General features: G+C 41.0%; 1 protein-coding gene across 3 annotated transcripts in view; it reads left to right on the top strand.

The window, feature by feature from the left end:
* The window catches only part of VMP1 (vacuole membrane protein 1), a 240,108-nt gene that overhangs the window by 177,760 nt on the left and 40,272 nt on the right, over positions 1–22,076 (top strand). For all 3 annotated transcript variants that reach the window (XM_073615266.1, XM_073615265.1, XM_073615267.1), the window contains exons 9-11: positions 758–838; positions 10,728–10,844; positions 15,829–15,890. In XM_073615266.1, coding sequence (XP_073471367.1) covers positions 758–838; positions 10,728–10,844; positions 15,829–15,890 — 260 coding nt within the window. The remainder of the gene's footprint in view (positions 1–757; positions 839–10,727; positions 10,845–15,828; positions 15,891–22,076) is intronic.

The raw sequence follows: 22,076 nt of genomic DNA, 5'->3' as shown, positions 1-22,076 counted from the left end.
AGTGCATTTGTAGTGCAAAGTGGAGTTGCCTTTAGTAAATAACCCCCAATGCGTTGTTGATATATTCTATACTTCCCGATTTTGTGGCTATAGAATTCTATTACCATAACTGTTCTGATAATGATAATACTGTTCGCATATATTTGAGTTCCTTTTTTTTTTTTTTTTTACAGTGAATGCAACTTTGTTTTAATGTTGGCTGCTTGGTTTGAAGTGTTTATTTATTTATTTATATATATATATATATATATATATATATATATATATATATATATATATATATATATATATATAATGTCTCCCATATCATCATGCTTCTCACTTTCCCACTAATCCGTGGGAAAAACGCATATGCGTTTTTAGCATGTTTCCCGTGTGGTTTTTAAAGGACATGTGTCTCAAAAAACACCTTTCTACCACGGTTTTTAGCGCAATTTCGATTGCTTTCAACGAGAAGGTGCGTTTTTTGGTGTGTTATTTATTTTTTTAGCTCCCAAAACATGCTGCAAACAGGATTTTTTTCACTGCAGCAGAAGTACACCGCCCCAGTGTGAACACATTCATTCATTTTAAAGGGAAACATTTTTCTTTAGCTTTTCAGGCGCTTTTTTAAAGGCAAAAGCACTCGAAAACCTCCTCAGTGTGAAAAGGCCCTTCACTGTGTTTTTCATAGTGATGTATGTATGCATCATGTCAGACTGTCCAAAATTATGTGGAGTTTTTTCCTCTATTTTATGAGATTTTCTTTATCTTTTAGGACTTTGCATCCCGAGCCAAACTTGCTGTTCAAAACCTGGTGCAGAAAGTAGGATTCTTGGGGATTTTGGCCTGTGCTTCTGTAAGTTTTTTGAGATATATACATTTATTGTTTATAATGTTTATAGAAGTAGACTTTCACATAGGTTGTAAAATTAAGGTTTATTGTTTATACATCTTACGTCTAGGTAGCTAACCTTACAATTTTGTGTTTACAGGCAGGAGTCTTATTTTCCTATTGTTTCATGATGGTTTTTTTTACATTTTTATTTTTTTTTCCTCCTGTTTTACATTTGTGACACGGGTTGATTTACTAAAACTGGAGAGTACAAAATCTGGTGCAGCTGTACATGGTAGCCAATCAGCTTCTAACTTCAGCTTGTTTAACCACTTCAATACAGGGCACTTATATATCTTCCTGCCCAGACCAATTTTCAGCTTTCAGCGCTGTCACACTTTGAATGACAATTGCATGGTCATACAACATTGTACCCAAACTAAATTTTTATCACTTTGTTCCCACAAATGGAGCTTTCTTTTGGTGGTATTTGAGCACCTCTGGGATTTTTATTTTCTGCTAAACAAATAAAAAAAGACCGAAAATTTCGTAAAAAAAAAAGTTTTTTTTGTTTCACTTACAGAACTTTGTAAATAAGTAAGTTTTCTCCTGCATTGACGGGCACTGATAAAGCAGCGCTGATGATCACCGATGGGGTGGCACTGATTATGGACACTAATATGCGGCACGGCTGGGCACTGATAGGTGACATGGATGGGCACTGATAGGTGGCACTGATGTACTGTAATGTATGTAACTGATGGATGCCAATTAGTGCCAAACAATAATGCCTACCAATCAGTGATGCCCATTGTGGGCACTGATTGGCATCCATTGTGGGCACTGATTGGCATCCCTGGTGGTCTAGGGTGGCATACCTGGTGATGACTTCCCTGGTGGTCCTAGTGGCGTCCCTGGTGGTCCAGTGTGGGCATCCTGGGGGGGGGCTGCGCTGACAATCGAGTCTGACAGACGCGAGTGAGGAAAAGCTGATCACTGGCTCTTCCTGTTTACATCGTGATCAGCCGTGTCCAATCTCTGTCAGAGACTCTTTACCTAGACTGACATACTGCAACAACGATCGCCGCGATGCGTGCCCCCGGGGGCGCGCAGAGGCTTAATCTCCTGAAGATGTCATATGACGTCCAGTCAGGTTATTGAAACCACTTTGCCGCTGTCATTTTGCTATATGGCGGGCGGCAAGTGGTTAATTAAGCTTTGACAAAAAAACTGATTGGTTTGTATGCAGAACTGCACCAGATTTTGCACTCCAATTTTAGTTAATCAATCTAGAATAATAAATATAGCTTGATTACTTTGGTCTTGGCTTACAAATGTAATATATTAAAGCAATATATAATTAGTTATGTATTGCACTGTCAGCCTTTTTTCCAGCTTTTTTGTCAACACTCATATTTACATATTTTCGTGTATATATACAGCTTTCCATGTGGACGGGATAAAGCAGATGCATAACAGATGAACTTGGTATCTATCTTTCTTAGGCCTCATGCACACTAGAAGTTTTGCTAAGTCTCCTAGACTCCTTTCCTCCTGGCAGCAGAGTTTTGGCAGAGAAAATGCTTGATGCTTGTAAACTCTTGTAACACTTTTAAGCGCTTGGGCTTGCATTTCATTGGCCAAAATAACAATTTATTCTGGCCATTGAAATGAACTAACGCTCAAGTGCTAAATAGTCTAATGCTTAGGCCTGTTTACATGTGTTTAGGCGTGTCATTTTTTCTCTGCCAAAACTGTGCTGCTCCTGGATGCACTGGCTGTGGGTTTTGCTCTGCCTCTAAACTCTTCTGAAAACCTATGTGCATAGACACATAGGCTAACATGCAAGGGTGTTCAGAGGCAGGAAAAAAACAAAAGCTAAATGCCCCTAGAAACAGCAGAGAAAATATACAGTGTGCATGAGGCCTTATACTGCCAAGCTCATGATCACGCTTTCATGTTGGCAGTGGGAGGAGCCTTTTTGTGTATCTTTGCACTTAGCATACTCAGGCATCTCATGCAAAAGTATTCTCTGAATTAAAGTGTATCTGAATGCAAAAAAACAAAAAAAATGGCTTTAGAAGAAGAAAAATAACCTCGGTGCATTCAGTACCTAGTAAAAAGTGCATTACAGTATTAACAATTGTATCCAGTAGGTAGAATTAAATTAAAGCATATCTAAAATCCAAAAATATACTATATTACAGCTTACCCATTGGCTGCATTTGTTTTCTTTTTTCAGGATTGTTTTTCCTTTTTTTTCACTTTGTAATTCTGCAAATCCTATGCTTCCTGACCCTTTATTGTTCCATTCTATCTGTCACCCAAGCTGCACTTCAAAAGTATCCACTTTTGTTCATCTCCACTACATGTTGGGTTGATTGGACTAGAAGAGTGGGAATACTATTGGGCTGTCTGTGACCCATGGGTGTGGAAGGTGATAGGGAGGGCTATAATCAGGTCCAAAGGGTATGTATGGATATGAATGCCAAAAGGGAATGAAGATAGGGCTTCTCCTCTAAGATCCTGAGTTGCCTATAGCACACATATAAAATAGATAGAAGGATGTGCACTAAATGTAGGCTGTAAATGCAGTAGAATAAAATTAAGAAATGATGCACTCATTGCTGTGACAGCAAAAGGTGGGTGTATCAATGTGTAGGCAGGTCTCGGTGAACTGGCTTCTCCAGCAAAGGTGGGCAGGCAGGCGGCTGGTCTGTGTGGCAGAAATCGGCAGGCAAGCAGCTATGTCCACAGAGTTAGGCCAGGATGCAGATGAACTGGGCAGGAGAACCGTCAGACTATCGCAGCTGTGGTCCCGATAAGTTGGATCCGCTTGCAGGGTCTGGCAGGCTGGCGACTGGTCTGTGAGTTAGGAACCGGCAAGCAAGTGGCTGTGTCTGCAGATTGGACCCAGGATGTAGATGGGCTTGGGTGGGGGAGCTGCAGGAGGGACCCAGGATGTAGATGGGCTTGGGTGGGGTAGCTGCGGAGGGGTCCCAGGATGTAGATGGGCTTGGATGGGCGGGGAAACTCAAAGTTGTGAAGCGCAAGCCGCTTCCCACGGCTGCGCGGCTTTGAGCTGCTTTCGGGCAAAGCTTCAGGGGTTCCCGATGATGACGTCAGCATGTTGGGGGCGTGGTTACGTGTTTCAGGGCAACAAGCTCCGCCCCTTTGTCAAACCAAGAAAGTTGATTGGACTTGTAGTTTACACAAGAAAGATAAATATATTTGTGCTTTCATTTTCAGCTCACCAGAATTGACAAGGATACTGCATTTCTGTCAGGAACAAATAATATTTTCTGTGCTTGCTGAAAATGTTCTTTGCCTAAAAATGAAAGCGAATGCAGCCACCACATCTAAAGACTGGTCAGCTGCAATATATTACATTTTTGGTTTTGGTTTAGATATGCTTCAGTTTAATTCTGCCTAAATGCAAATCCAAATGATGTACTGCATATTACTTTTAGCAATTAATGCATCTGGTTGTATCCAGCGCTGAGAAAAGTGTTAGTGTTGACATTTGTATCCTTCAGGCTGGGTTCACACTGGTGCGACACGACAGCCGTCCTACTTTGGATCCGACTTTGCCCTGCGACATGAAGCCGGCATGTGTCCGACTTTCAATGAACGGGGATCCGACTTGGATCCCCGCCAATGCCGGCACTGTGTTTGGTATGAATCTTTAAGGGGGAACTCCGCGCCAAATTTTAAATAAAAAACCGGCATGGGTTCCCCCTCCAAGAGCATACCAGGCCCTTGGGTCTGGTATGGACCTTGAGGGGAACCCCCTACGCCGATAAAAACGGCGTGGGGGTCCCCCCCAATCCATACCAGACCCTTATCCGAGCACGCAGCCCGGCCGGACAGGAATGGGGGTGGGGACGAGCGAGCGCCCCCCCCCCCTCCTGAGCCGTACCAGGCCGCATGCCCTCAACATGGGGGGTTGGTGCTTTGGGGGAGGGGGCGCGCTGCGGCCCCCCACCCCAAAGCACCTTGTCCCCATGTTGATGAGGACAAGGGCCTCTTCCCGACAACCCTGGCCGTTGGTTGTCGGGGTCTGCGGGCGGGGGGCTTATCGGAATCCGGGAGCCCCCTTTAATAAGGGAGCCCCCAGATCCCGGCCCCCCACCCTATGTGAATGAGTATGGGGTACAGCGTACCCCTACCCATTCACCTAGGAAAAAAGTGTCAATTTAAAAAAAAAACACTACACAGATTTTTAAAGCATTTTATTAGACAGCTCCGGGGGTCTTCTTCCGACTTCGGGGGTCTCTCCGGTTCTTCTCCACGCTCTCCGGATCTTCTGCCGGGCTCCTCCGCTCTCTTCTGCTCTTTTGCCGCTCTTTTGCTAAAGCGGAGGAGCCCGGTCTTCAATCTTCTGCCTTCTGCCTTCTGCCTTCTGCCCTCTTCTCCTGATGTTGACACGACGCTCTCTGGGGCTAGAATGCTCTCTGTGCGCTCTGCTCTGACTTATATAGGCGGTGACCCCGCCCCCTTATGCCGTCACAGTCCCTGGGCATGCTGGGACTGTGACGTTTTAGGGGGCGTGGTCATCACCCGATGACCACGCCCCCTAAAACGTCACAGTCCCAGCATGCCCAGGGACTGTGACGGCATAAGGGGGCGGGGTCACCGCCTATATAAGTCAGAGCAGAGCGCACAGAGAGCATTCTAGCCCCAGAGAGCGTCGTGTCAACATCAGGAGAAGAGGGCAGAAGGCAGAAGGCAGAAGATTGAAGACCGAAGACCGGGCTCCTCCGCTTTAGCAAAAGAGCGGCAAAAGAGCAGAAGAGAGCGGAGGAGCCCGGCAGAAGATCCGGAGAGCGTGGAGAAGAACCGGAGAGACCCCCGAAGTCGGAAGAAGACCCCCGGAGCTGTCTAATAAAATGCTTTAAAAATCTGTGTAGTGTTTTTTTTAAATTGACACTTTTTTCCTAGGTGAATGGGTAGGGGTACGCTGTACCCCATACTCATTCACATAGGGTGGGGGGCCGGGATCTGGGGGCTCCCTTATTAAAGGGGGCTCCCGGATTCCGATAAGCCCCCCGCCCGCAGACCCCGACAACCAACGGCCAGGGTTGTCGGGAAGAGGCCCTTGTCCTCATCGACATGGGGACAAGGTGCTTTGGGGTGGGGGGGCCGCAGCGCGCCCCCCTCCCCCAAGGCACCACCCCCCCATGTTGAGGGCATGCGGCCTGGTACGGTTCAGGAGGGGGGGGGCGCTCGCTCGTCCCCACCCCCATTCCTGTCCGGCCGGGCTGCGTGCTCGGATAAGGGTCTGGTATGGATTGGGGGGACCCCCACGCCGCTTTTTCGGCGTAGGGGGTTCCCCTCAAGGTCCATACCAGACCCAAGGGCCTGGTATGCTCTTGGAGGGGGAACCCATGCCGGATTTTTATCTAAAATTTGGCGCGGAGTTCCCCCTCAAGATCATCTGAGCACAAGTCGCGTGCCGAAGTCGGATCATGCGAGACGGCAATCCGACTTTGATCCGACTTCAATGATAGTCAATAGGCTGAAGTAGGATCAAAGTCGGACCAAAGTAGTACAGGGAGCATTTATAAAGTCGGAACGACTTGTGTCGGACCAGTTAGGACGGCTCCCATAGGGAAACATTAAATTTCACACGTCATGCGACATGAGCTCCCAATGTCGGAGCGTTTGTCGGACCAATGTGAACCCAGCCTCAGAGAGGTTTGTTGTAGCATATGTCATGGACCCCTAAGAGCGTAATCACTCAATTGACTCACAGTACTTCTGAAAAAAAAAAAAAAAGGTCTTTAAGTGTATTTCCACGTTTGCAGCCAAATTGGTAGAACTACTTTATTCCTATATTTTTCATGTCCTCAATCATATAGAATAACGTAAAAAAAAATTGCAGCTTACCTTTTCAGATGTTCTGTTCTGGACTTCCAGCACTGTAAAATCCTACTAGTTTGCTTTGTTTATGAGAGGGCTGGCCAGCTGTGTTTGCCATAATTAACCCTGTCTATACTGTGCAAGCAGATCTTTATTATCATTTGTAAACCAGATTTGAAACCGATCTGTCCTAACAAAGGGTTAAAAGTTTAAAAGCTAGGATTCTGGCATTATATTTTAATGATAGGAGACCTGGTCTGTCCTTAGGACCGCCATAAGGCCTTCTCATGAGAAACATTTAAAAGGTAAGAAATATATATATATATATATATATATATATATATATATATATATGTATGTATATATATATATATTTAAATTTATATATATATAAATATATTTTTATATTTATGAAAATGTTTTTTGGTATGCTGTGCGAATGGGAACACTTAACAAATATTTAGTGAGGTTTTATCAAATTTGACTGTAAAACTGGAAATACACTTTAAATGCACACCTTTAAACTTTATATCTCCAATTCCTAATTAAGTGTGATTCCTATGTAACATACTCAATGATCCATTTTTGTAACTGTAACGGATTATATATGTACTGTATATAGTACAGGCCATTTAGCTGACTAATAGTAAGATTATAAATCAGTGAAAAATAGACGTAAAGCCCACTGTCTAGTTTGTATAAATCCTCATAGTCCCAGTTTATATACTGTTTAAGAGGGTGAGTGTTGCTTTAGGATCAATTGGGGATGAACTTGTTACTGATTTTGGTGTTTCTGGTTTTGGGGGATATTTCCACTGTAAATAGAAGTTGTAATTCAAAATTTATAGCAGTGGATTATACACTGTTCTATGTAAACAGTAATATACCATTGACATTAGCTCAAATTCTGACCACTTTATAATTTTTAAATGTTTCTATGTACCTAAATGTATAAATATACACCGATCAGCCATAACTTTATGACCACTGACAGGTTAAGTGAATAACATTGATTATCTTGTTACAATGGCATCTGGAAATGGGTGAGATATACTTGGCAACAAGTGAACGTGTTGTTTATGAAGTTGATATGTTGAAAGCAGAAAAAATTTGCATGACAGTTTGTTGTGTATGGGACTGCTTAACCACAGACCGATCAGGGTGCTCATGCTGAACCGCGTCCACAGCCAAAGCACCTACCATGGGCACATGAGCGTCAAAACTGGACCATGGAACAATAAAAGAAGGTGGCCTGATCCAATTAATCTTTTACATCATGTGGATAACCTGGTGTGTGTGCGTCACCTACCTGGGGAAGAGATGGCACCAGGATGCACTGTGGAAAGACTGCAAGCCAGAGGAGGTAGTATGATGCTGTGGGCAATGTTCGACTGGGAAACCTTGAGTATGAGGTGTTTGACTTGACCTCCAATTTTTCCAGATCTGATTCAAGTCGAATGGGATGTGCTGGAAAAACAAGCCTAATCCAAAGAGGGCCCACTTCACAACTTACAGGACCAAAAGGATCTGCTGTTGATGGAATTGAACCAGATACCACAGCATACCTTCAGAGGTCTAGTGGCATCCATGCCTGACCGGTCAGGCGACAAAAGGGGGACGTGCTCAGGATTAAGTGGGTGGTCATAGGATTATGGCTGATCAATGTATATAAGTTTCGCAATTGGAAAGTCAATTTATTGGGTAATTTAATGGAATTATTGTTTTAGTGTAAACAATGCTATAAGTAAACTAATCTTCTGTGTAAAGATATTTGCACTGCATACTTATTTATATGGTACGTCACAAGCAGGACATTTACTGGAAGTAAACAGTCCTTAAACTAAGAGGTTGTAACCTAGTATGTAAGTAAATTATCCAGTTCAGTGCAAGCTCTGTATTTGTTTTAAGGAAGGAATTCTTTCCTTTATCACTAACACATTTCCAACATATGAGTGTTCCTTCCTCTGGTGGGTAATTGTATGCTTTTCTGGTACGTCTGTACTAGATCGATTTTCATTGACTGCACATGTTTAATACTGCTCAGGAAAACTTCTAGAAAGGATGTGATGAACTGATACTCCTTTAAAATGATACTAACTAAAAGATACCTCTTCCTTGTAGAAAGGTTGGGGGGGGGGGTAGCATGGGGCATCAGTCAGTTGGGGGTCAAGGGAGTCCATAGGTGTCTCCTGTACTGGCTAAATGGTACCGTCAGGTCTTTTCAGTCTGGAGGGAGAAAAAAGGGTCTATGTTGTTGGTGTCATGAGATGGGAGGAAAGTGAGTTCCATGAATGACATCAGTCGAAGGTGATAGTGGGATGTTTGTGGGATTCATCAGATCAGGGTAAGCAGAGTACAATTGATCAGTTGAGGGGGCACATTGGTCTCATTAGTTAAGGGGGTAGGAGGGTTGCCTATCAGCAGTTGTAAGAATTCAGGAATAGTAATGAAGGGGGAAGAAATCTTGATGTATTACTGTATATATCAACATAATGTGTTTGTATGGGGGTCTGAAATCATGGTGAAAGTTGTGCAGAAAATAAAGGGGGTCAATGGGGTTTGGTGTCCTTTTCCCTGACCTTCCAACCTTTATAGGTAGATTCCAAAACATGAGTTTAATTGATGCTTGAAACCACCAAGATATTTTTTGTATACAGTAAAGTCTACTGCACCAGTGTATCATTATGTCTGCTGTTAAAAAATGTGCATGTATTCATTTTTTTACACAGGATCCTGCAAGCATTGCACCTTTGATCAGTGGATTGCGGGTGCAATGTCAGGCTCCTGCACACTCCTCCTCCAGCTTTCTGGGCTTTTACAGGCTTTCAAGTTAAAAAGCTGGAAGAAGAGTGAATGGACTACGAGTGAGCTAATCAGTACACTTGTAGTCCAGAACTACAATACTGACTGCCGCAATGAAAGACGGAACTTTTAGTTTATTAATTCACAGATCCTTGTGATCCAATTTTAAATGTGACAGTGGCTGCAGGAGAGAGAAACCCCTGCTCACTGTTACAGGGAAAAAGAGGGAGGCTGGAACACGTTACAGGTTATACTCTAAATACAGATGTAACGTAACGTGTTCTAAAAGTGAACCTATCCTTTAAGGACAATCCTACCTATACCAATTTAATTTTGATATATTCTTATGCAGAGTCGGGACTGTTGTCAGAACCATTGGCGCATGCGCTGCCTTCCTTCCTCTATGAATAACTCATGTCTTTTTTTTTTTTTTAACACAAAATGCACCCTTTCTTATATCATTAATCAAAGTGCAAAATAACCTTTCCTGCCCTTTTTTCCCTTTTATGATTGTGCAGTAGTTTTACACTTTCACATTATCGCCTACCATTTAATTACATTTGGTGTCATTTTAATATCTAAAGCTTTCTTTGCCCAAGACCATTATTTACTTGAAAATAATTTAAAAGGAACAGTTATATAGTGACTGCATGTATACAGCAATTTAAAGAAAAGTATTTTGTCCTTGGTATGATCAAGAAGTTTGAGTGTGAGTGGAGGTGGAGTGTGAACTGGCTTGTAAAATTTGTTCACACTTGTACTTGACCAAGTTGTTTGGAGATGCCCAATCTGAGCAATTTTGAGCAGCTGTAGGTGAAGGTTGTCTGGCACTCTTGTGTACACATAGATGAGGACAGGATACCACTAATACAAATTGCTTCGTGTAGAAATGAATAAAATGTTTACTGATAGTTACATCTATAATTTTTTAGACTACTTCAAGAGAAACAGTAAAAAAATTGAGTGCAGGGAAAGGTCAGTACAAGAAAGCTCAGTGGCCTCCACAAAAACCTTCCCTCCTCCATCCATCTATGACAGCATCACAGAAAGTGGAGTTACATCCTCTACCAAAGCTTTTTTAGCAATATAAATCCTACTACTTATGCTGCATTTGAGTTTTGTCATATCTCTAGATTTATTCTTACAAAGAAAGAATCTCCAGCATTCCTCTGTAACTGCATTGGCCTGGGTAATTGTGTAGTTGAATAGTTGATGCTTTAACATTGTTCTTTCTTTTTTTTCTCCCTAGATTCCCAATCCCCTATTTGACCTGGCAGGAATAACATGTGGGCATTTCCTTGTTCCCTTCTGGACTTTCTTTGGAGCCACTTTGATTGGCAAAGCAATAATTAAAATGCACATTCAGGCAAGTTCATGATTATTATATCTGTGTAAATGATGTGCCTGTTTAATTGTTGACAGGCTGTTATATGTGTTGCATGTACCTGCAGACATGTCAATATAGTACAGATCTTGCTTGCAATGTTGAAACAAATAAGTATTTAATTTGTTTTGTCTCTTTACTTAGTAGTTAAAAAAATAGATCAATCAAATGTTTTCTCAGTTCATAAAGATGTACTTTGAATACTTGTTCTTAAAATAGTTTTACCACTTACAGTTCTCAGGAAATTAGTGGTTAACCTTGATATTTACCTAAAGTTTTACCATAGTCAAACATCTTTTAACTGTTCATGTATGGTATTATATAAAAGTGCTATATACAGTATATCACAAAAGTGAGTACACCCCTCACATTTTTGTAAATGTTTTATTATATTGTTTAATGTGACAACACTGAAAAAATGATACTTTGCTACAATGTAAAGTAGTGAGTATACAGCTTGTATAACAGTGTAAATTTGCTGTTACCTCAAAATAACTCAACACACAGCCATTAATGACTAAACCGCTGGCAACAAAAGTGAGTACACCCCTAAGTGAAAATGTCCAAATTGGGCCCAATTAGCCATTTTCCCTTTCCTGTGTCGTGTGACTCATTGGTGTTACAAGGTCTCAGGTGTGAATGGGGAGCAGGTGTGTTAAATTTGGTGTTATCGCTCTCACTTTATCATACTGGTCACTAGAAGTTCAACATGGCACCTCATGGCAAAGAACTCTCTGAGGATCTGAAAAAAAAGAATTGCTACTCTTTATAAAGATGGCCTAGGCTATTAGAAGATTGCCAGGACCCTGAAACTGAGCTGCAGCACGGTGGCGAAGACCATACAGTGGTTTAACAGGACAGATTCCACTCAGAACAGGCCTCGCCATGGTTGACCAAAGAGGTTGAGTGCACGTGCTCAGCGTCATATCCCGAGGTTATATTGAGATAAAGACGTATGAGTGCTGCCAGCATTTCTGCAGAGGTTGAAGGGGTAGGGGCTCAGACCACACGCCACACACTGCATCAAATTGGTCTGCATAGCTGCTGTCCCAGAAGGAAGCCTCTTCTAAAGATTGTGCACAAGAAAGCCCGCAAACAGTTTGCTGAAGACAAGCAGACTAAGGACATGGATTACTGGAACCAAGTCCTGTGGTCTGATGAGACCAAGATAAACTTATTTTGTTCAGATGGTTTCAAGTGTGTGTGGCAGCAACCAGGTAAGAAGTACAAAGACAAGTTTGTCTTGCCTACAGTCAAGCATGGTGGTGGGAGTGTCATGGTTTGGGGCTGCATGAGTCCTGCTGGCACTTGGGAGCTACAGTTCATTGAGGGAACCACGAATGCCAACATGTACTGTGACAGAAGCAGAGCATGATCCCCTCCCTTCAGAGATTGGGCCGCAGGGCAGTATTCCAACATAACGACCCCAAACACACCTCTAAGACGACCACTGCCTTGCTAAAGAAGCTGAGGGTAAAGGTGATGGACTGGCTGATCATGTCTCCAGACCAAAACCCTATTGAGCATCTGTGGGGCATCTTCAAACGGAAGGTGGAGGAGCGCAACGTCTCTAACATCCACCAGCTCTGTGATGTCATCATGGAGGAGTGGAAGAAGACTCCAGTGGCAACCTGTAAAGCTCTGGTGAACTCCATGCCCAAGAGGGTTAAGGCAGTGCTGGAAAATAATGGTGGCCACACAAAATATTGACACTTTGGGCCCAATTTGGACATTTTCACTTAGGGGTGTACTCACTTTTGTTGCCAGCGGTTTAGACATTATTGGCTGTGTGTTGAGTTATTTTGAGGGGACAGCAAATTTACACTGTTATACAAGCTGTACACTCACTACTTTACATTGTAGCAAAGTGTCACTACTTTACATTTCTTCAGTGTTGTCCCATGAAAAGATATAATAAAATATTTACAAAAATGTGAGGGGTGTACTCACTTTTGTGAGATACTGTACATTGTGTACTCCAAATAGACACTAGAGGAGTGTGTTTAGGCCTGTGAAACAGGGCAGAGGGTGGGCGCTTCAGACATCTCCAGTACTTGCTTATCATAGTAAAAACTTTTGTATTCAGAAAAGTTTTTCTAATCTGACTAATCTCTAATGATCAGTTGAGTTTTGACTGTCTGCAGTTTGGAGGCAACTTTCATATTTAAAGTTGACCGTGCACATTAATATCTGATTTATTCAGTCTCCTCTAAATCTACCTGTGACATATGGCACTCTACAGGGTCGTACACATGGGCCGAATATTGGGCGGCATTGACCGGCTCAGTAGAAACCGGCTGACATTCAGCCCATATGTACGTCAGCCGCTCTGACAGAACTGACTTGGCTAGTGATATTTGCTTTGAGTTATTACTTTAGAACACTCATCTTCTTTCTGTGCTGGCAGACCAAAACACTTCATCTCCACCTTAACCCCCCCCCACCCCCCCCCCCTTCAGTCGCAGTGTTGTTACTTAAAACATCCACTTTGCCAAAAGAGTTATTTTGTGTTCACTGCCACCTCACCTCCGAAATTGCAGTGCATCCCTCCACCTCACTTCACAAATTGTATTCCAAGCCTCCACCACCACCTTACCTCAAATTGCAGTGCATAGCTCCATCACCCAATTATAACATATCCCTTCACCACCACCTCGCACCCAGTCATTGCTCCCCTCATACCCACCTCATCCTCTTCTGTCACAGCACCCACCCACCTCATCTCCTCTGTCACAGCACTCACTTCCATCATAGCACCCTCCATCATAGTGCTCCTCACATCCACCTTCCCCCCCGTCACAGAACACTTAGTCACAGCCACCATAATACTTGCAAACAGAGGTTGAGTGTATTTGGTATACATTTAATCAACTCGGTATCGTCTTTTATATTTTACAGATTTTTTTCCTTTTGCACTAAAACTAATTTGAATGTATTTATTATGGACCATATACATTTAATAAACAGTTGTGGCAATACTATCTTTTTATTCTGTGGATTCTATAAAAACAAGAAAAGGGTCTGGCAGCAAGGGTTAATTCCCATTAATGTAGATATATTGTGAAATGTCTATCTGAGTGAAAAATTATTAAACTGGATTTTACATTTCATCAGAAATGTTTAATTGTTGAAAAGAGATGTGTACTCAGCTGTGTACTCCCTGTCCTGTATGGGGGAGTAGTTCACAGGTTGTTTGTAAGAAAATATCAGCTTTAAAGTTTAAAACTTTTTTGTAAGTATAACTTGCTCCAGCTGTTTATGGATAGCTAATAAGAAAGAATGAGCAGAATATAAAGTGAAATAAAATTACAAACAAAATACGTTTTCCTAATTGTGAACCTGCTCACTTCCCATTGAGAAGCTCCACAATAGGCCAAATTATGAGCCCTGCCATTTACTGTGTGAAGCACATACTGGCCATTGGCTACTGGTGCTTGTCAGTTCTTTCTATTGCAAATTTCTGGTTTAACAGTACAATTTTTGCTGAAAAAGTAGCAAATCTAAAATATTCTGATATTGCTGTATGTATATGATATATTGTAGGTAGATACGTAGCAGTCACCGGTGTTGTTACTGAATATCAACGATATCAGGTGGCACTAGGATGTCACAATTCAGTGACATGTTCACCTGAACCCTTCGATCATTTACTTCAATTTTCAGGTTTACCAGCATATCATAAAGGGATCATTTGTTTGCTGTTATAGCACATTTGGCATTTTATTCAAACCATACTCATTGCTTTTGCAAGTCTGACACCACTTAGTGAAGGATTTATTCAAAGAATTACACTGCATTATTCTGTGTAAAATGTACTACATTTGACATTGTATCCAAATGATTTTCAAAATTCGTATTATTGCTATAGTAGATTTTGTATATCTCAGGTATACAAAATTTACTATAGCAATAATAAGAATTTTGAAAATCATCTGTAAAATCATAATATATTATCACTCTTGGCAAGGTGCTAAAGTACATATGAATTAGGTTTGAAAATCAGATAAAAAACTTTGCAAAAGCCTTCAGTATTAAAAAATTGTACAAAAGACCAATTAAATAAATGCAAAAAAAAAACATTGTGCAGAAATATAAAAATGTATGCTATTTTGTAAATCCCCTCCTCTAATTCCGGATGATGTTCATGTCACAGCTGTGCCCTTTTAGATCTTTTTTTACTACTTCTTTTCAGTGAATTTTGGTACTGTTTCAAGCATATTTAAATTCACTAAAATGTCAGATGCCATTTTCAGATATTGTTACTTAAAATATCCACTTTGCCAAAAAGAGTTATTTTGTGCATTGTTAAAATGATTGTGTATTTTCATTGTTTTATATTTGGAATGTTCCTTTGTGCATTGCAGGCATGCAACACTTGATATTTACAGTGCTCCATAACATTTTTAATAAGAGAGAATGCCTGGTTCTTATGTGTGTATTGGAAGATTGTTGGGGAAATTTTGCAGTTTTTTTTTTGTTAACTTCGGAATATTTAGAATACTTTTAAATGCCTCTTGTTAAAAGAAAAAATAGATATACAATAACAAAACTTTGAGTTATCACAATCAATTATGTTTTTTTCATCGTGTTTTTTTAAACCTTATTCAAGAGACATAATTGATTTCCTTTCATATGATCATCATCATCATAGCATACTCATCTAATATCATGATATTCTCTTTATCTTTTAAACTTTGCTTGCCATGAGCTAGTGATTCGGGTCTTGTAGGGCTTTCTATAAGCCCATCTGATAAGTGGTAACCATCACTCAACTTTGTGTAAAGTACTGTTGCCAAATAATTTAAATAGTTAAAATGAAGATCATGGTGGGTGTTGGTAGTACAGGAACTAATTCAAGCTTGAGCAGATAGGGCCCTTGGTCCTTTTTTTCCTTTTCAGATATCTGTCTGTCTGTGACCATCCACTTTACCCTCAATTTATTGCATTTTTTTTTTTTGGTTTACAGAAGCTCTTTGTAATCATAACTTTCAGCAAGCACATAGTGGAGCAGATGGTGTCGCTAATTGGGTAAGTTACTGAGTAACAATTGACTCCTACCTATCTGAGAGAACAATGCTCTTTAGCTAAAATTGTGTTATATTTGTTCTCTGTGAAGATGTGAATTTATCAGTCATGTTTGAGTATTACAAAAAACTTTTGTTTGTTGTCATGTCCAAAAGCAACGATTTTACTCCGTATGTAGTCACCTTGAATATATTTTGCTACTCTGGGAAAAAGAGACAACTACTGTATCTTTTAACATGTCATTACATGATTTATAATTTTGAGTCACTTTTTCATTATAGCCTTACCTGAGACACAGCCCATAAGCTACACAGGAAGGCAGTTAGAATGAGCTGATAGAAACATTTTAAGCATTGGTCATCCTTCTGTTCTTTGGAGGCTTGTCCATGAATCATTCTGCAGTCATCCTTTTCCTTATTCAGTAGGCTTTTTTTTTTTTCTTCAGTAAGTAGAACACTTGTAGGCTACTGTGACTCTAAAGTATTAAATGAAAAACGGATAAACTGTTTTCTGTCGCTTATATAACCCTCCTTTTTAAGATAATATAGTTTGAATTGCATATAGATCAAATAGTTTATTTGGCTCAGCTTTGTGAAAAAAGTAGAAAGTATTAAAGCCCTACTTATGATGGATAGCAGACACCTCCAAATATTTTATGCGATGTCCTGTATAACTCTGTGATCATTATGGAACCAAGCTTATGTTTTAGACCTACTGTCTTGCCACGGTGTGGGTAAAGATAACATAGGTCATGTACTAAAGTGAAAAATGTTGAGGTGGTGGACAAACCACATCTAAATCTTCAGGAAAAGCAAATATTTAGAACTTGGCTTTTAACCTCATATGCAATAACTTCTATTACATGAAGCTTTTATATATGAGGTTGTGTGAAGCTTTATATATGAGTTTATGTGACCCCCAATGAGCTGTGATCATGGGGATGATACATTAAAGCGGAGTTCCACCCATTTTTGAGAGGTGGTCTTAAACGAAAGACCACCTCTCCACCCCTCGTTTTTGGATATTGGAAAAAAAAATGTTTTTTTCCTTTTTAGTACCTTTTTTTTTTTTTAGTACAAATGTACTTCCGATTCAGCCGGGCTGCCGCCCAGGACGTCACATCCTCTTCTTCAGCGAGCACCCCGTTGTCTTCTGGGACCTGTGTGTGTCCCAAAAGACAAGCTGGCCATTCACAAAGTGCCACAGGAGTCGCGCATGCGCAGTTGGAAACTAGCAGTGAAGCCGCAAGGCTCCACTGCCGGTTTCCCTTAGTTGGAATGGCAGGACCTGCACCCAATCCGATGGGCGGATTGGCCTTAGGGGGGCCGATATCGTGGGCTCCCTGGACAGGTAAATGTCCTTATTAAAAGTCAGCAGCTACAGTGTTTGTAGCTGCTGACTTTTTTAAAAAAATTTTTGGCTGGAACACTGCTTTAAAAATGGGGCACACAGTCAAACACAGCCCAGATGTCAAATTCAAATTTTAGACCCAGTTCAGGTCTAACAGCAGCACATATGAACTTTAATAAGCCTGCCAATGTATAGGTTAAATTGTGTCTAGGTACTGGTTTGTTTAATTGTTGGCAATCTCATGACCATATTTTTGGCCTGTGGTTATAACTGTTTAAAGGAGATCTAAAATCTGCTTCCTGTCTAGGTCTAGGTCCCTAGACCTAGACCTAGAGAGGGTCTAGGTCCCTCACCAGCACCGGCATCTTCTCCCTGGGTGCCACTCTTTAGGCATCTCCATTGGCCGGCATAGGATGGCATAAATCCTGCACATGCACAAGAATCCGTCATCCCAGCACACAGGAACCGTGCTGGTAATGTAAGCTGAGCTTATTGCAGTCTGTTGTAAAATGCATTCAGTTCTGCTTTAAAGGGACATTCTTGCCCAAGCGTTGTAAGTAGGTTAAATTGAAATACAATGGGGTTGATTGACTATAACTGAAAAAAGCAAAATCTTGTGCAGCTGTGCATGGTACCCAATCAGCTTCTAACTTCAGCTTGTTCAATTAAGCTATGACAAAAAAAAAAGTGGAAGCTGATTGGTTTCTGTGCAGAGCTGAACCAGATTTTGCACTCTCCAGTTTTAGTAAATAAATCCCAGTGTGTACTTTGCATGTATCATTTTATCCTATATACATGTTAAATTGTCTTTTTAATTATTTTGTTTTATGGAATATGCAACAGTAGTCGCTCAAACATGCAAAGGGGAAACCCTTTCAGCTAGGCAGAAATAGAATTTAGGCAAGGAGAGCTCACTGTTAAAATATCCAAGGCATATATGAAGCCAGGGGCAGACCTGGCAAACTCCATCTATAACTAAACTAGAATATTAAGACTTGCAAGGAACATGAAAGGGTTCCTAATAGCAACCAAAATATTTCCTACTGTCGTTATTCCAGTGTAAATTGACCATCCTGTTGGCATTGGGTTTTTTTTTTCCATGCTGCAGTATTTGTAAATGACCCCCCAGATTAATAGCTCTTTTGTAGATGCTGCACCTTTTCTAAAAGATTGTGTTATGTGATTTATAAATTAGAGTTGGAGTCTGTGCAAAAGGGATTGAAAGGAAGTGGAGTCTGTAATTGATGCAATAATATAGCAAGACAGCTCTGCAATGTCATGAATGTAAGCTAGATGATGAGATATCAGTAAAGGACTATTTCCTAATAAGGATTGGGAAGCAAGGGTGAGTGACGCATACCTCGAGTCACAGAAACCGTAACAGAAAAGTTTTTTTTTGTTTTTTTTTTTTTAAGTATCTAGCCTTTGGAAGGGAACACCTGAAATTCACTGAGCAACCTGTGCTCCAACCATTCAGTTGTTCTTTTTTAGGTTCATTTACTAGTGAGAGTTGTGTTTTTTGTTTTTTTATTTTTTGGTTTTTTTTTACTAGTGAGAGTTTTAGATAAGGCAGTAGTTTTGCTTTTTAACTTAAGGTGTGGCTTACAGATTCCATTGTCCTTACCTTTTAATTGTGATTAATCTTTAAATGTGTGATAGGCTGAACACCATTCAACTATCGAAACCTTTCACAGTATATGCCAAGAATGTATTCATATTCCTCTGCATTTCCTGGCCACTCCCTTTTATCACATTGCTGAACTGGGTGACACTCACGCACAGTCACTGTGTTGCACAATTGCATGAATGAGATAGTTTTCCACCCACGCTAAGTTAATCTTTGCTCTGAATGATAGGCTATAGCCACAGGACACGTCTCATGATGTTCTTTGTGACGCTGGTGACAGCAGCTATACTTCAAAGAAATGCAATATTTTTTTTTGTCTTTTGGATTTGAATATATGGATTCTTTCCAAAGGTGATGTTTAGTCCCAACTTTCCTATGTAATGTTATCAGAATTATTGTAACAGCTTAGCTGACTCAGTATCTGATCAGCATTATCATACAGTTTCCTCATAACCTCTTAGTGGATTTTCCACTCTAGGAAATCATTGGCCTTTCACTAAAATTTCTCCTAAGAGTCTACCTGTGTGATCAATGGGACACAAATTCTATTTGTCTGTATCATGGCTTGTTTCAATCTTTGCTGTATTTTATTTAGTTGAATCCTAGTTCTGTTATGACTTTGTGATGAAGTTGCCCCCCCCCCCTTTTTTTTTTTCAAAGACTTTTGCTTAGATAAAAATTAAAGGGGTTGTAAACCCTCTGTTATTTTTATTAAAAAAAAAAAAAACATGCCTATAAATACCTGCTCTGTGCAATCCTTTTGCACAGAGCAGCCCCATTCCTTTTCTTCTGGGGCACCCCTCTTCTGGGCCACTTTCCCTGGGGGCACCCGAGCGGGCTCGCTCCTGAGTCCCGCTACTGCGTCCATTGACGCAGACAGTGGGGCACGGCCCCGCTTCCATGTCACTGGATTTGATTGACAGCAGCGGGAGCCAATGACTCCTGCTGCTATCAGTCTGTCCAATGTGCAGTGAGACAGCGGCTGGAGCCGCTGCACTCGTGCACATCACTGCATCGGATCGGGCTGGGGGGAGCTGCAGCAGAGAAGGTTTTACACCTTAATGCATAGAATGCATTAAGGTGTAAAACCTTGAGGCTTTACAACCACTGTAAGACTTCACTTTGAAAGAATTGTTTGATGGGTAATGCAGGCCATATGTGATTAATTTTCTTTTGTTTAACCATCGGGTTGAATGAAAGAAAATGAATTGATTCCCCCATCCACACATTCACATACATATTGTACAGTGTGGAGGCTTTCCTGCTGTCTGAATACACTCATCAGCACTGCCACTGATCAAGCAACAATTTTCCAATAGGTTGGTTGAGATATTGACTTCAGTACTTTATGGTAAAAAAAGGAAGGCGAGTGGCCTGATGCATGAATCGAGATAAAAAGTTTATTCGAAACAAATGAGTATATACAAAGAAAAATACTACGTATTTATGAATAAATAAATAAATGTATTCATGAATACGTAGTATTTTTCTTTTTATATACTAATTTGTTTAGAATAAACTTTTTTATCTCGATTCATGCATCAGGGCACACGCCTGACTTCTTTTTTTCGTACATAACTTCTTGGACTTCCCCTAATCAGCCTAGGCAGCGGGGCATGCATGATCACTCTATATTTATATCCTCAGGAAATACTACCACCTTTTACTAAGGCCCTCCACACTTTTGCAGGAGAATATCTTTTCTGTTTAAACCTATAATTGACTTCAGTACAACCAGTCTGCCCATAGATGGATCGAAATTCAACCAGTCCATGCTGAATCGGCCGAATTTTGATCAATCTTTTGCCGAGTTAACTGAGAATATTGGCTTCCCGTGCAGTTAGATACACAAAATGTTCCTGTTCTTCAAGAGAAGATAAAAAATCAGAATTGGTTCCTGTTGGCTGGAGAGCCCTCTCTCATATTAAGTCACTCTCTATAGGAAGATTTTATACACCCATTTACATTTTTTCCAGCTTCCTGCTTGGAGAATAGGCACTCATTTTCCAAAAATACTCTGCTGAGAAAATTCTCTTGACTAAAGCTATCCATAGATGAATTTGTCCGGTTCAGCAGAGATTGGCCAAACCCTTGCATGGGCACTGTGGTTGTACAGTTGATCTACTTCTTTATACCTACCTTAATTGGAAAATTTCCTCTCAATCAGTGCTGATCTGTGTATTCCTATAGCAGAGAAGTCTCATTGCTATCAGAATACAATGACACAGCAGGGAGGATTCCCCTCCCCTATCTACCTTGAATGCGTGGATGGGGGAATGGGGTCACTTTTTCTTTTTTTGTTCAACCCATTGCTTGAACGGAAAAAAAACTGACCCAGCTAGGCTACACATTTTCATATATTTCAGAGCATATTTGTTTGTAAATTACTTTATAACAAGCTCTTCTTATACTCCTATCAATCTTCAGATTGTTGGTTATATGATTAGCATACCCTTTAGGTGAGATTGTTAAAAAAAATGAGAATAGAAAGAGGTTACTAGTTGAGACAGGATACCTGTGACCTGGTACTTCTGAAGCTCCAGTGCAGAACTGCAAGTTGCCATTACCCAGCTCCCAGAAGTGATAGTCTAACACAGTGTACTGGTGCTAACATTGCAGCCAGGGCTTCTTTTGACAGGTTTTTCTTTAAGGCTCCCCACTCTTTCCTTTAACCCTTTCACTGCCAGGTATGTACGCCATACAGACCTACAGAAGTGCCTGCAGGGGGCCAAGTCTGTATGCCGTACAGACCTACATTCCTGCTCTGTTATAAGCTCATGGTCATTTCAGTGACCATAAACTTATATTAGAAATGTTCAGCAGACTCAGTGCCCCCCCTCGCTCACCGATCCCCCCTCGCTCTCCGTGCATTCCTGTGCAGGCAGTCCCATTCATGTCAATTTGACATCCGTGTGGGTGCATGTCCCTGAACTCACACTGTCTGCGTTTGGGTCCATGCACCTACACCCACATGGATGTCAGATATGTCCTTGCAGCCCTTTTCCGATTTGACTTGAATAGGACTGTCTGCACAGGGATGCACAGAATACCTGTGTATCCCCATGCAGGTAAACACGGCCCTCCATGGGCGTACGCTTTAGCACACCCCACTGAATGAGGCCTTAGTAGAATTTTAGCAGGAATTACGTAAGTTATATTATGTTTATGTGTGCAAATAAGGATTTTAGTGGGTTTTTTTGTGAAAATAGTGA

Source organism: Aquarana catesbeiana, linkage group LG02 (genome assembly GCF_042186555.1).
Source record: "Aquarana catesbeiana isolate 2022-GZ linkage group LG02, ASM4218655v1, whole genome shotgun sequence".
In the NCBI taxonomy this organism is placed as follows: Eukaryota; Metazoa; Chordata; class Amphibia; order Anura; family Ranidae; genus Aquarana; species Aquarana catesbeiana.
This window is presented reverse-complemented; position numbering and strand designations above follow the sequence as displayed.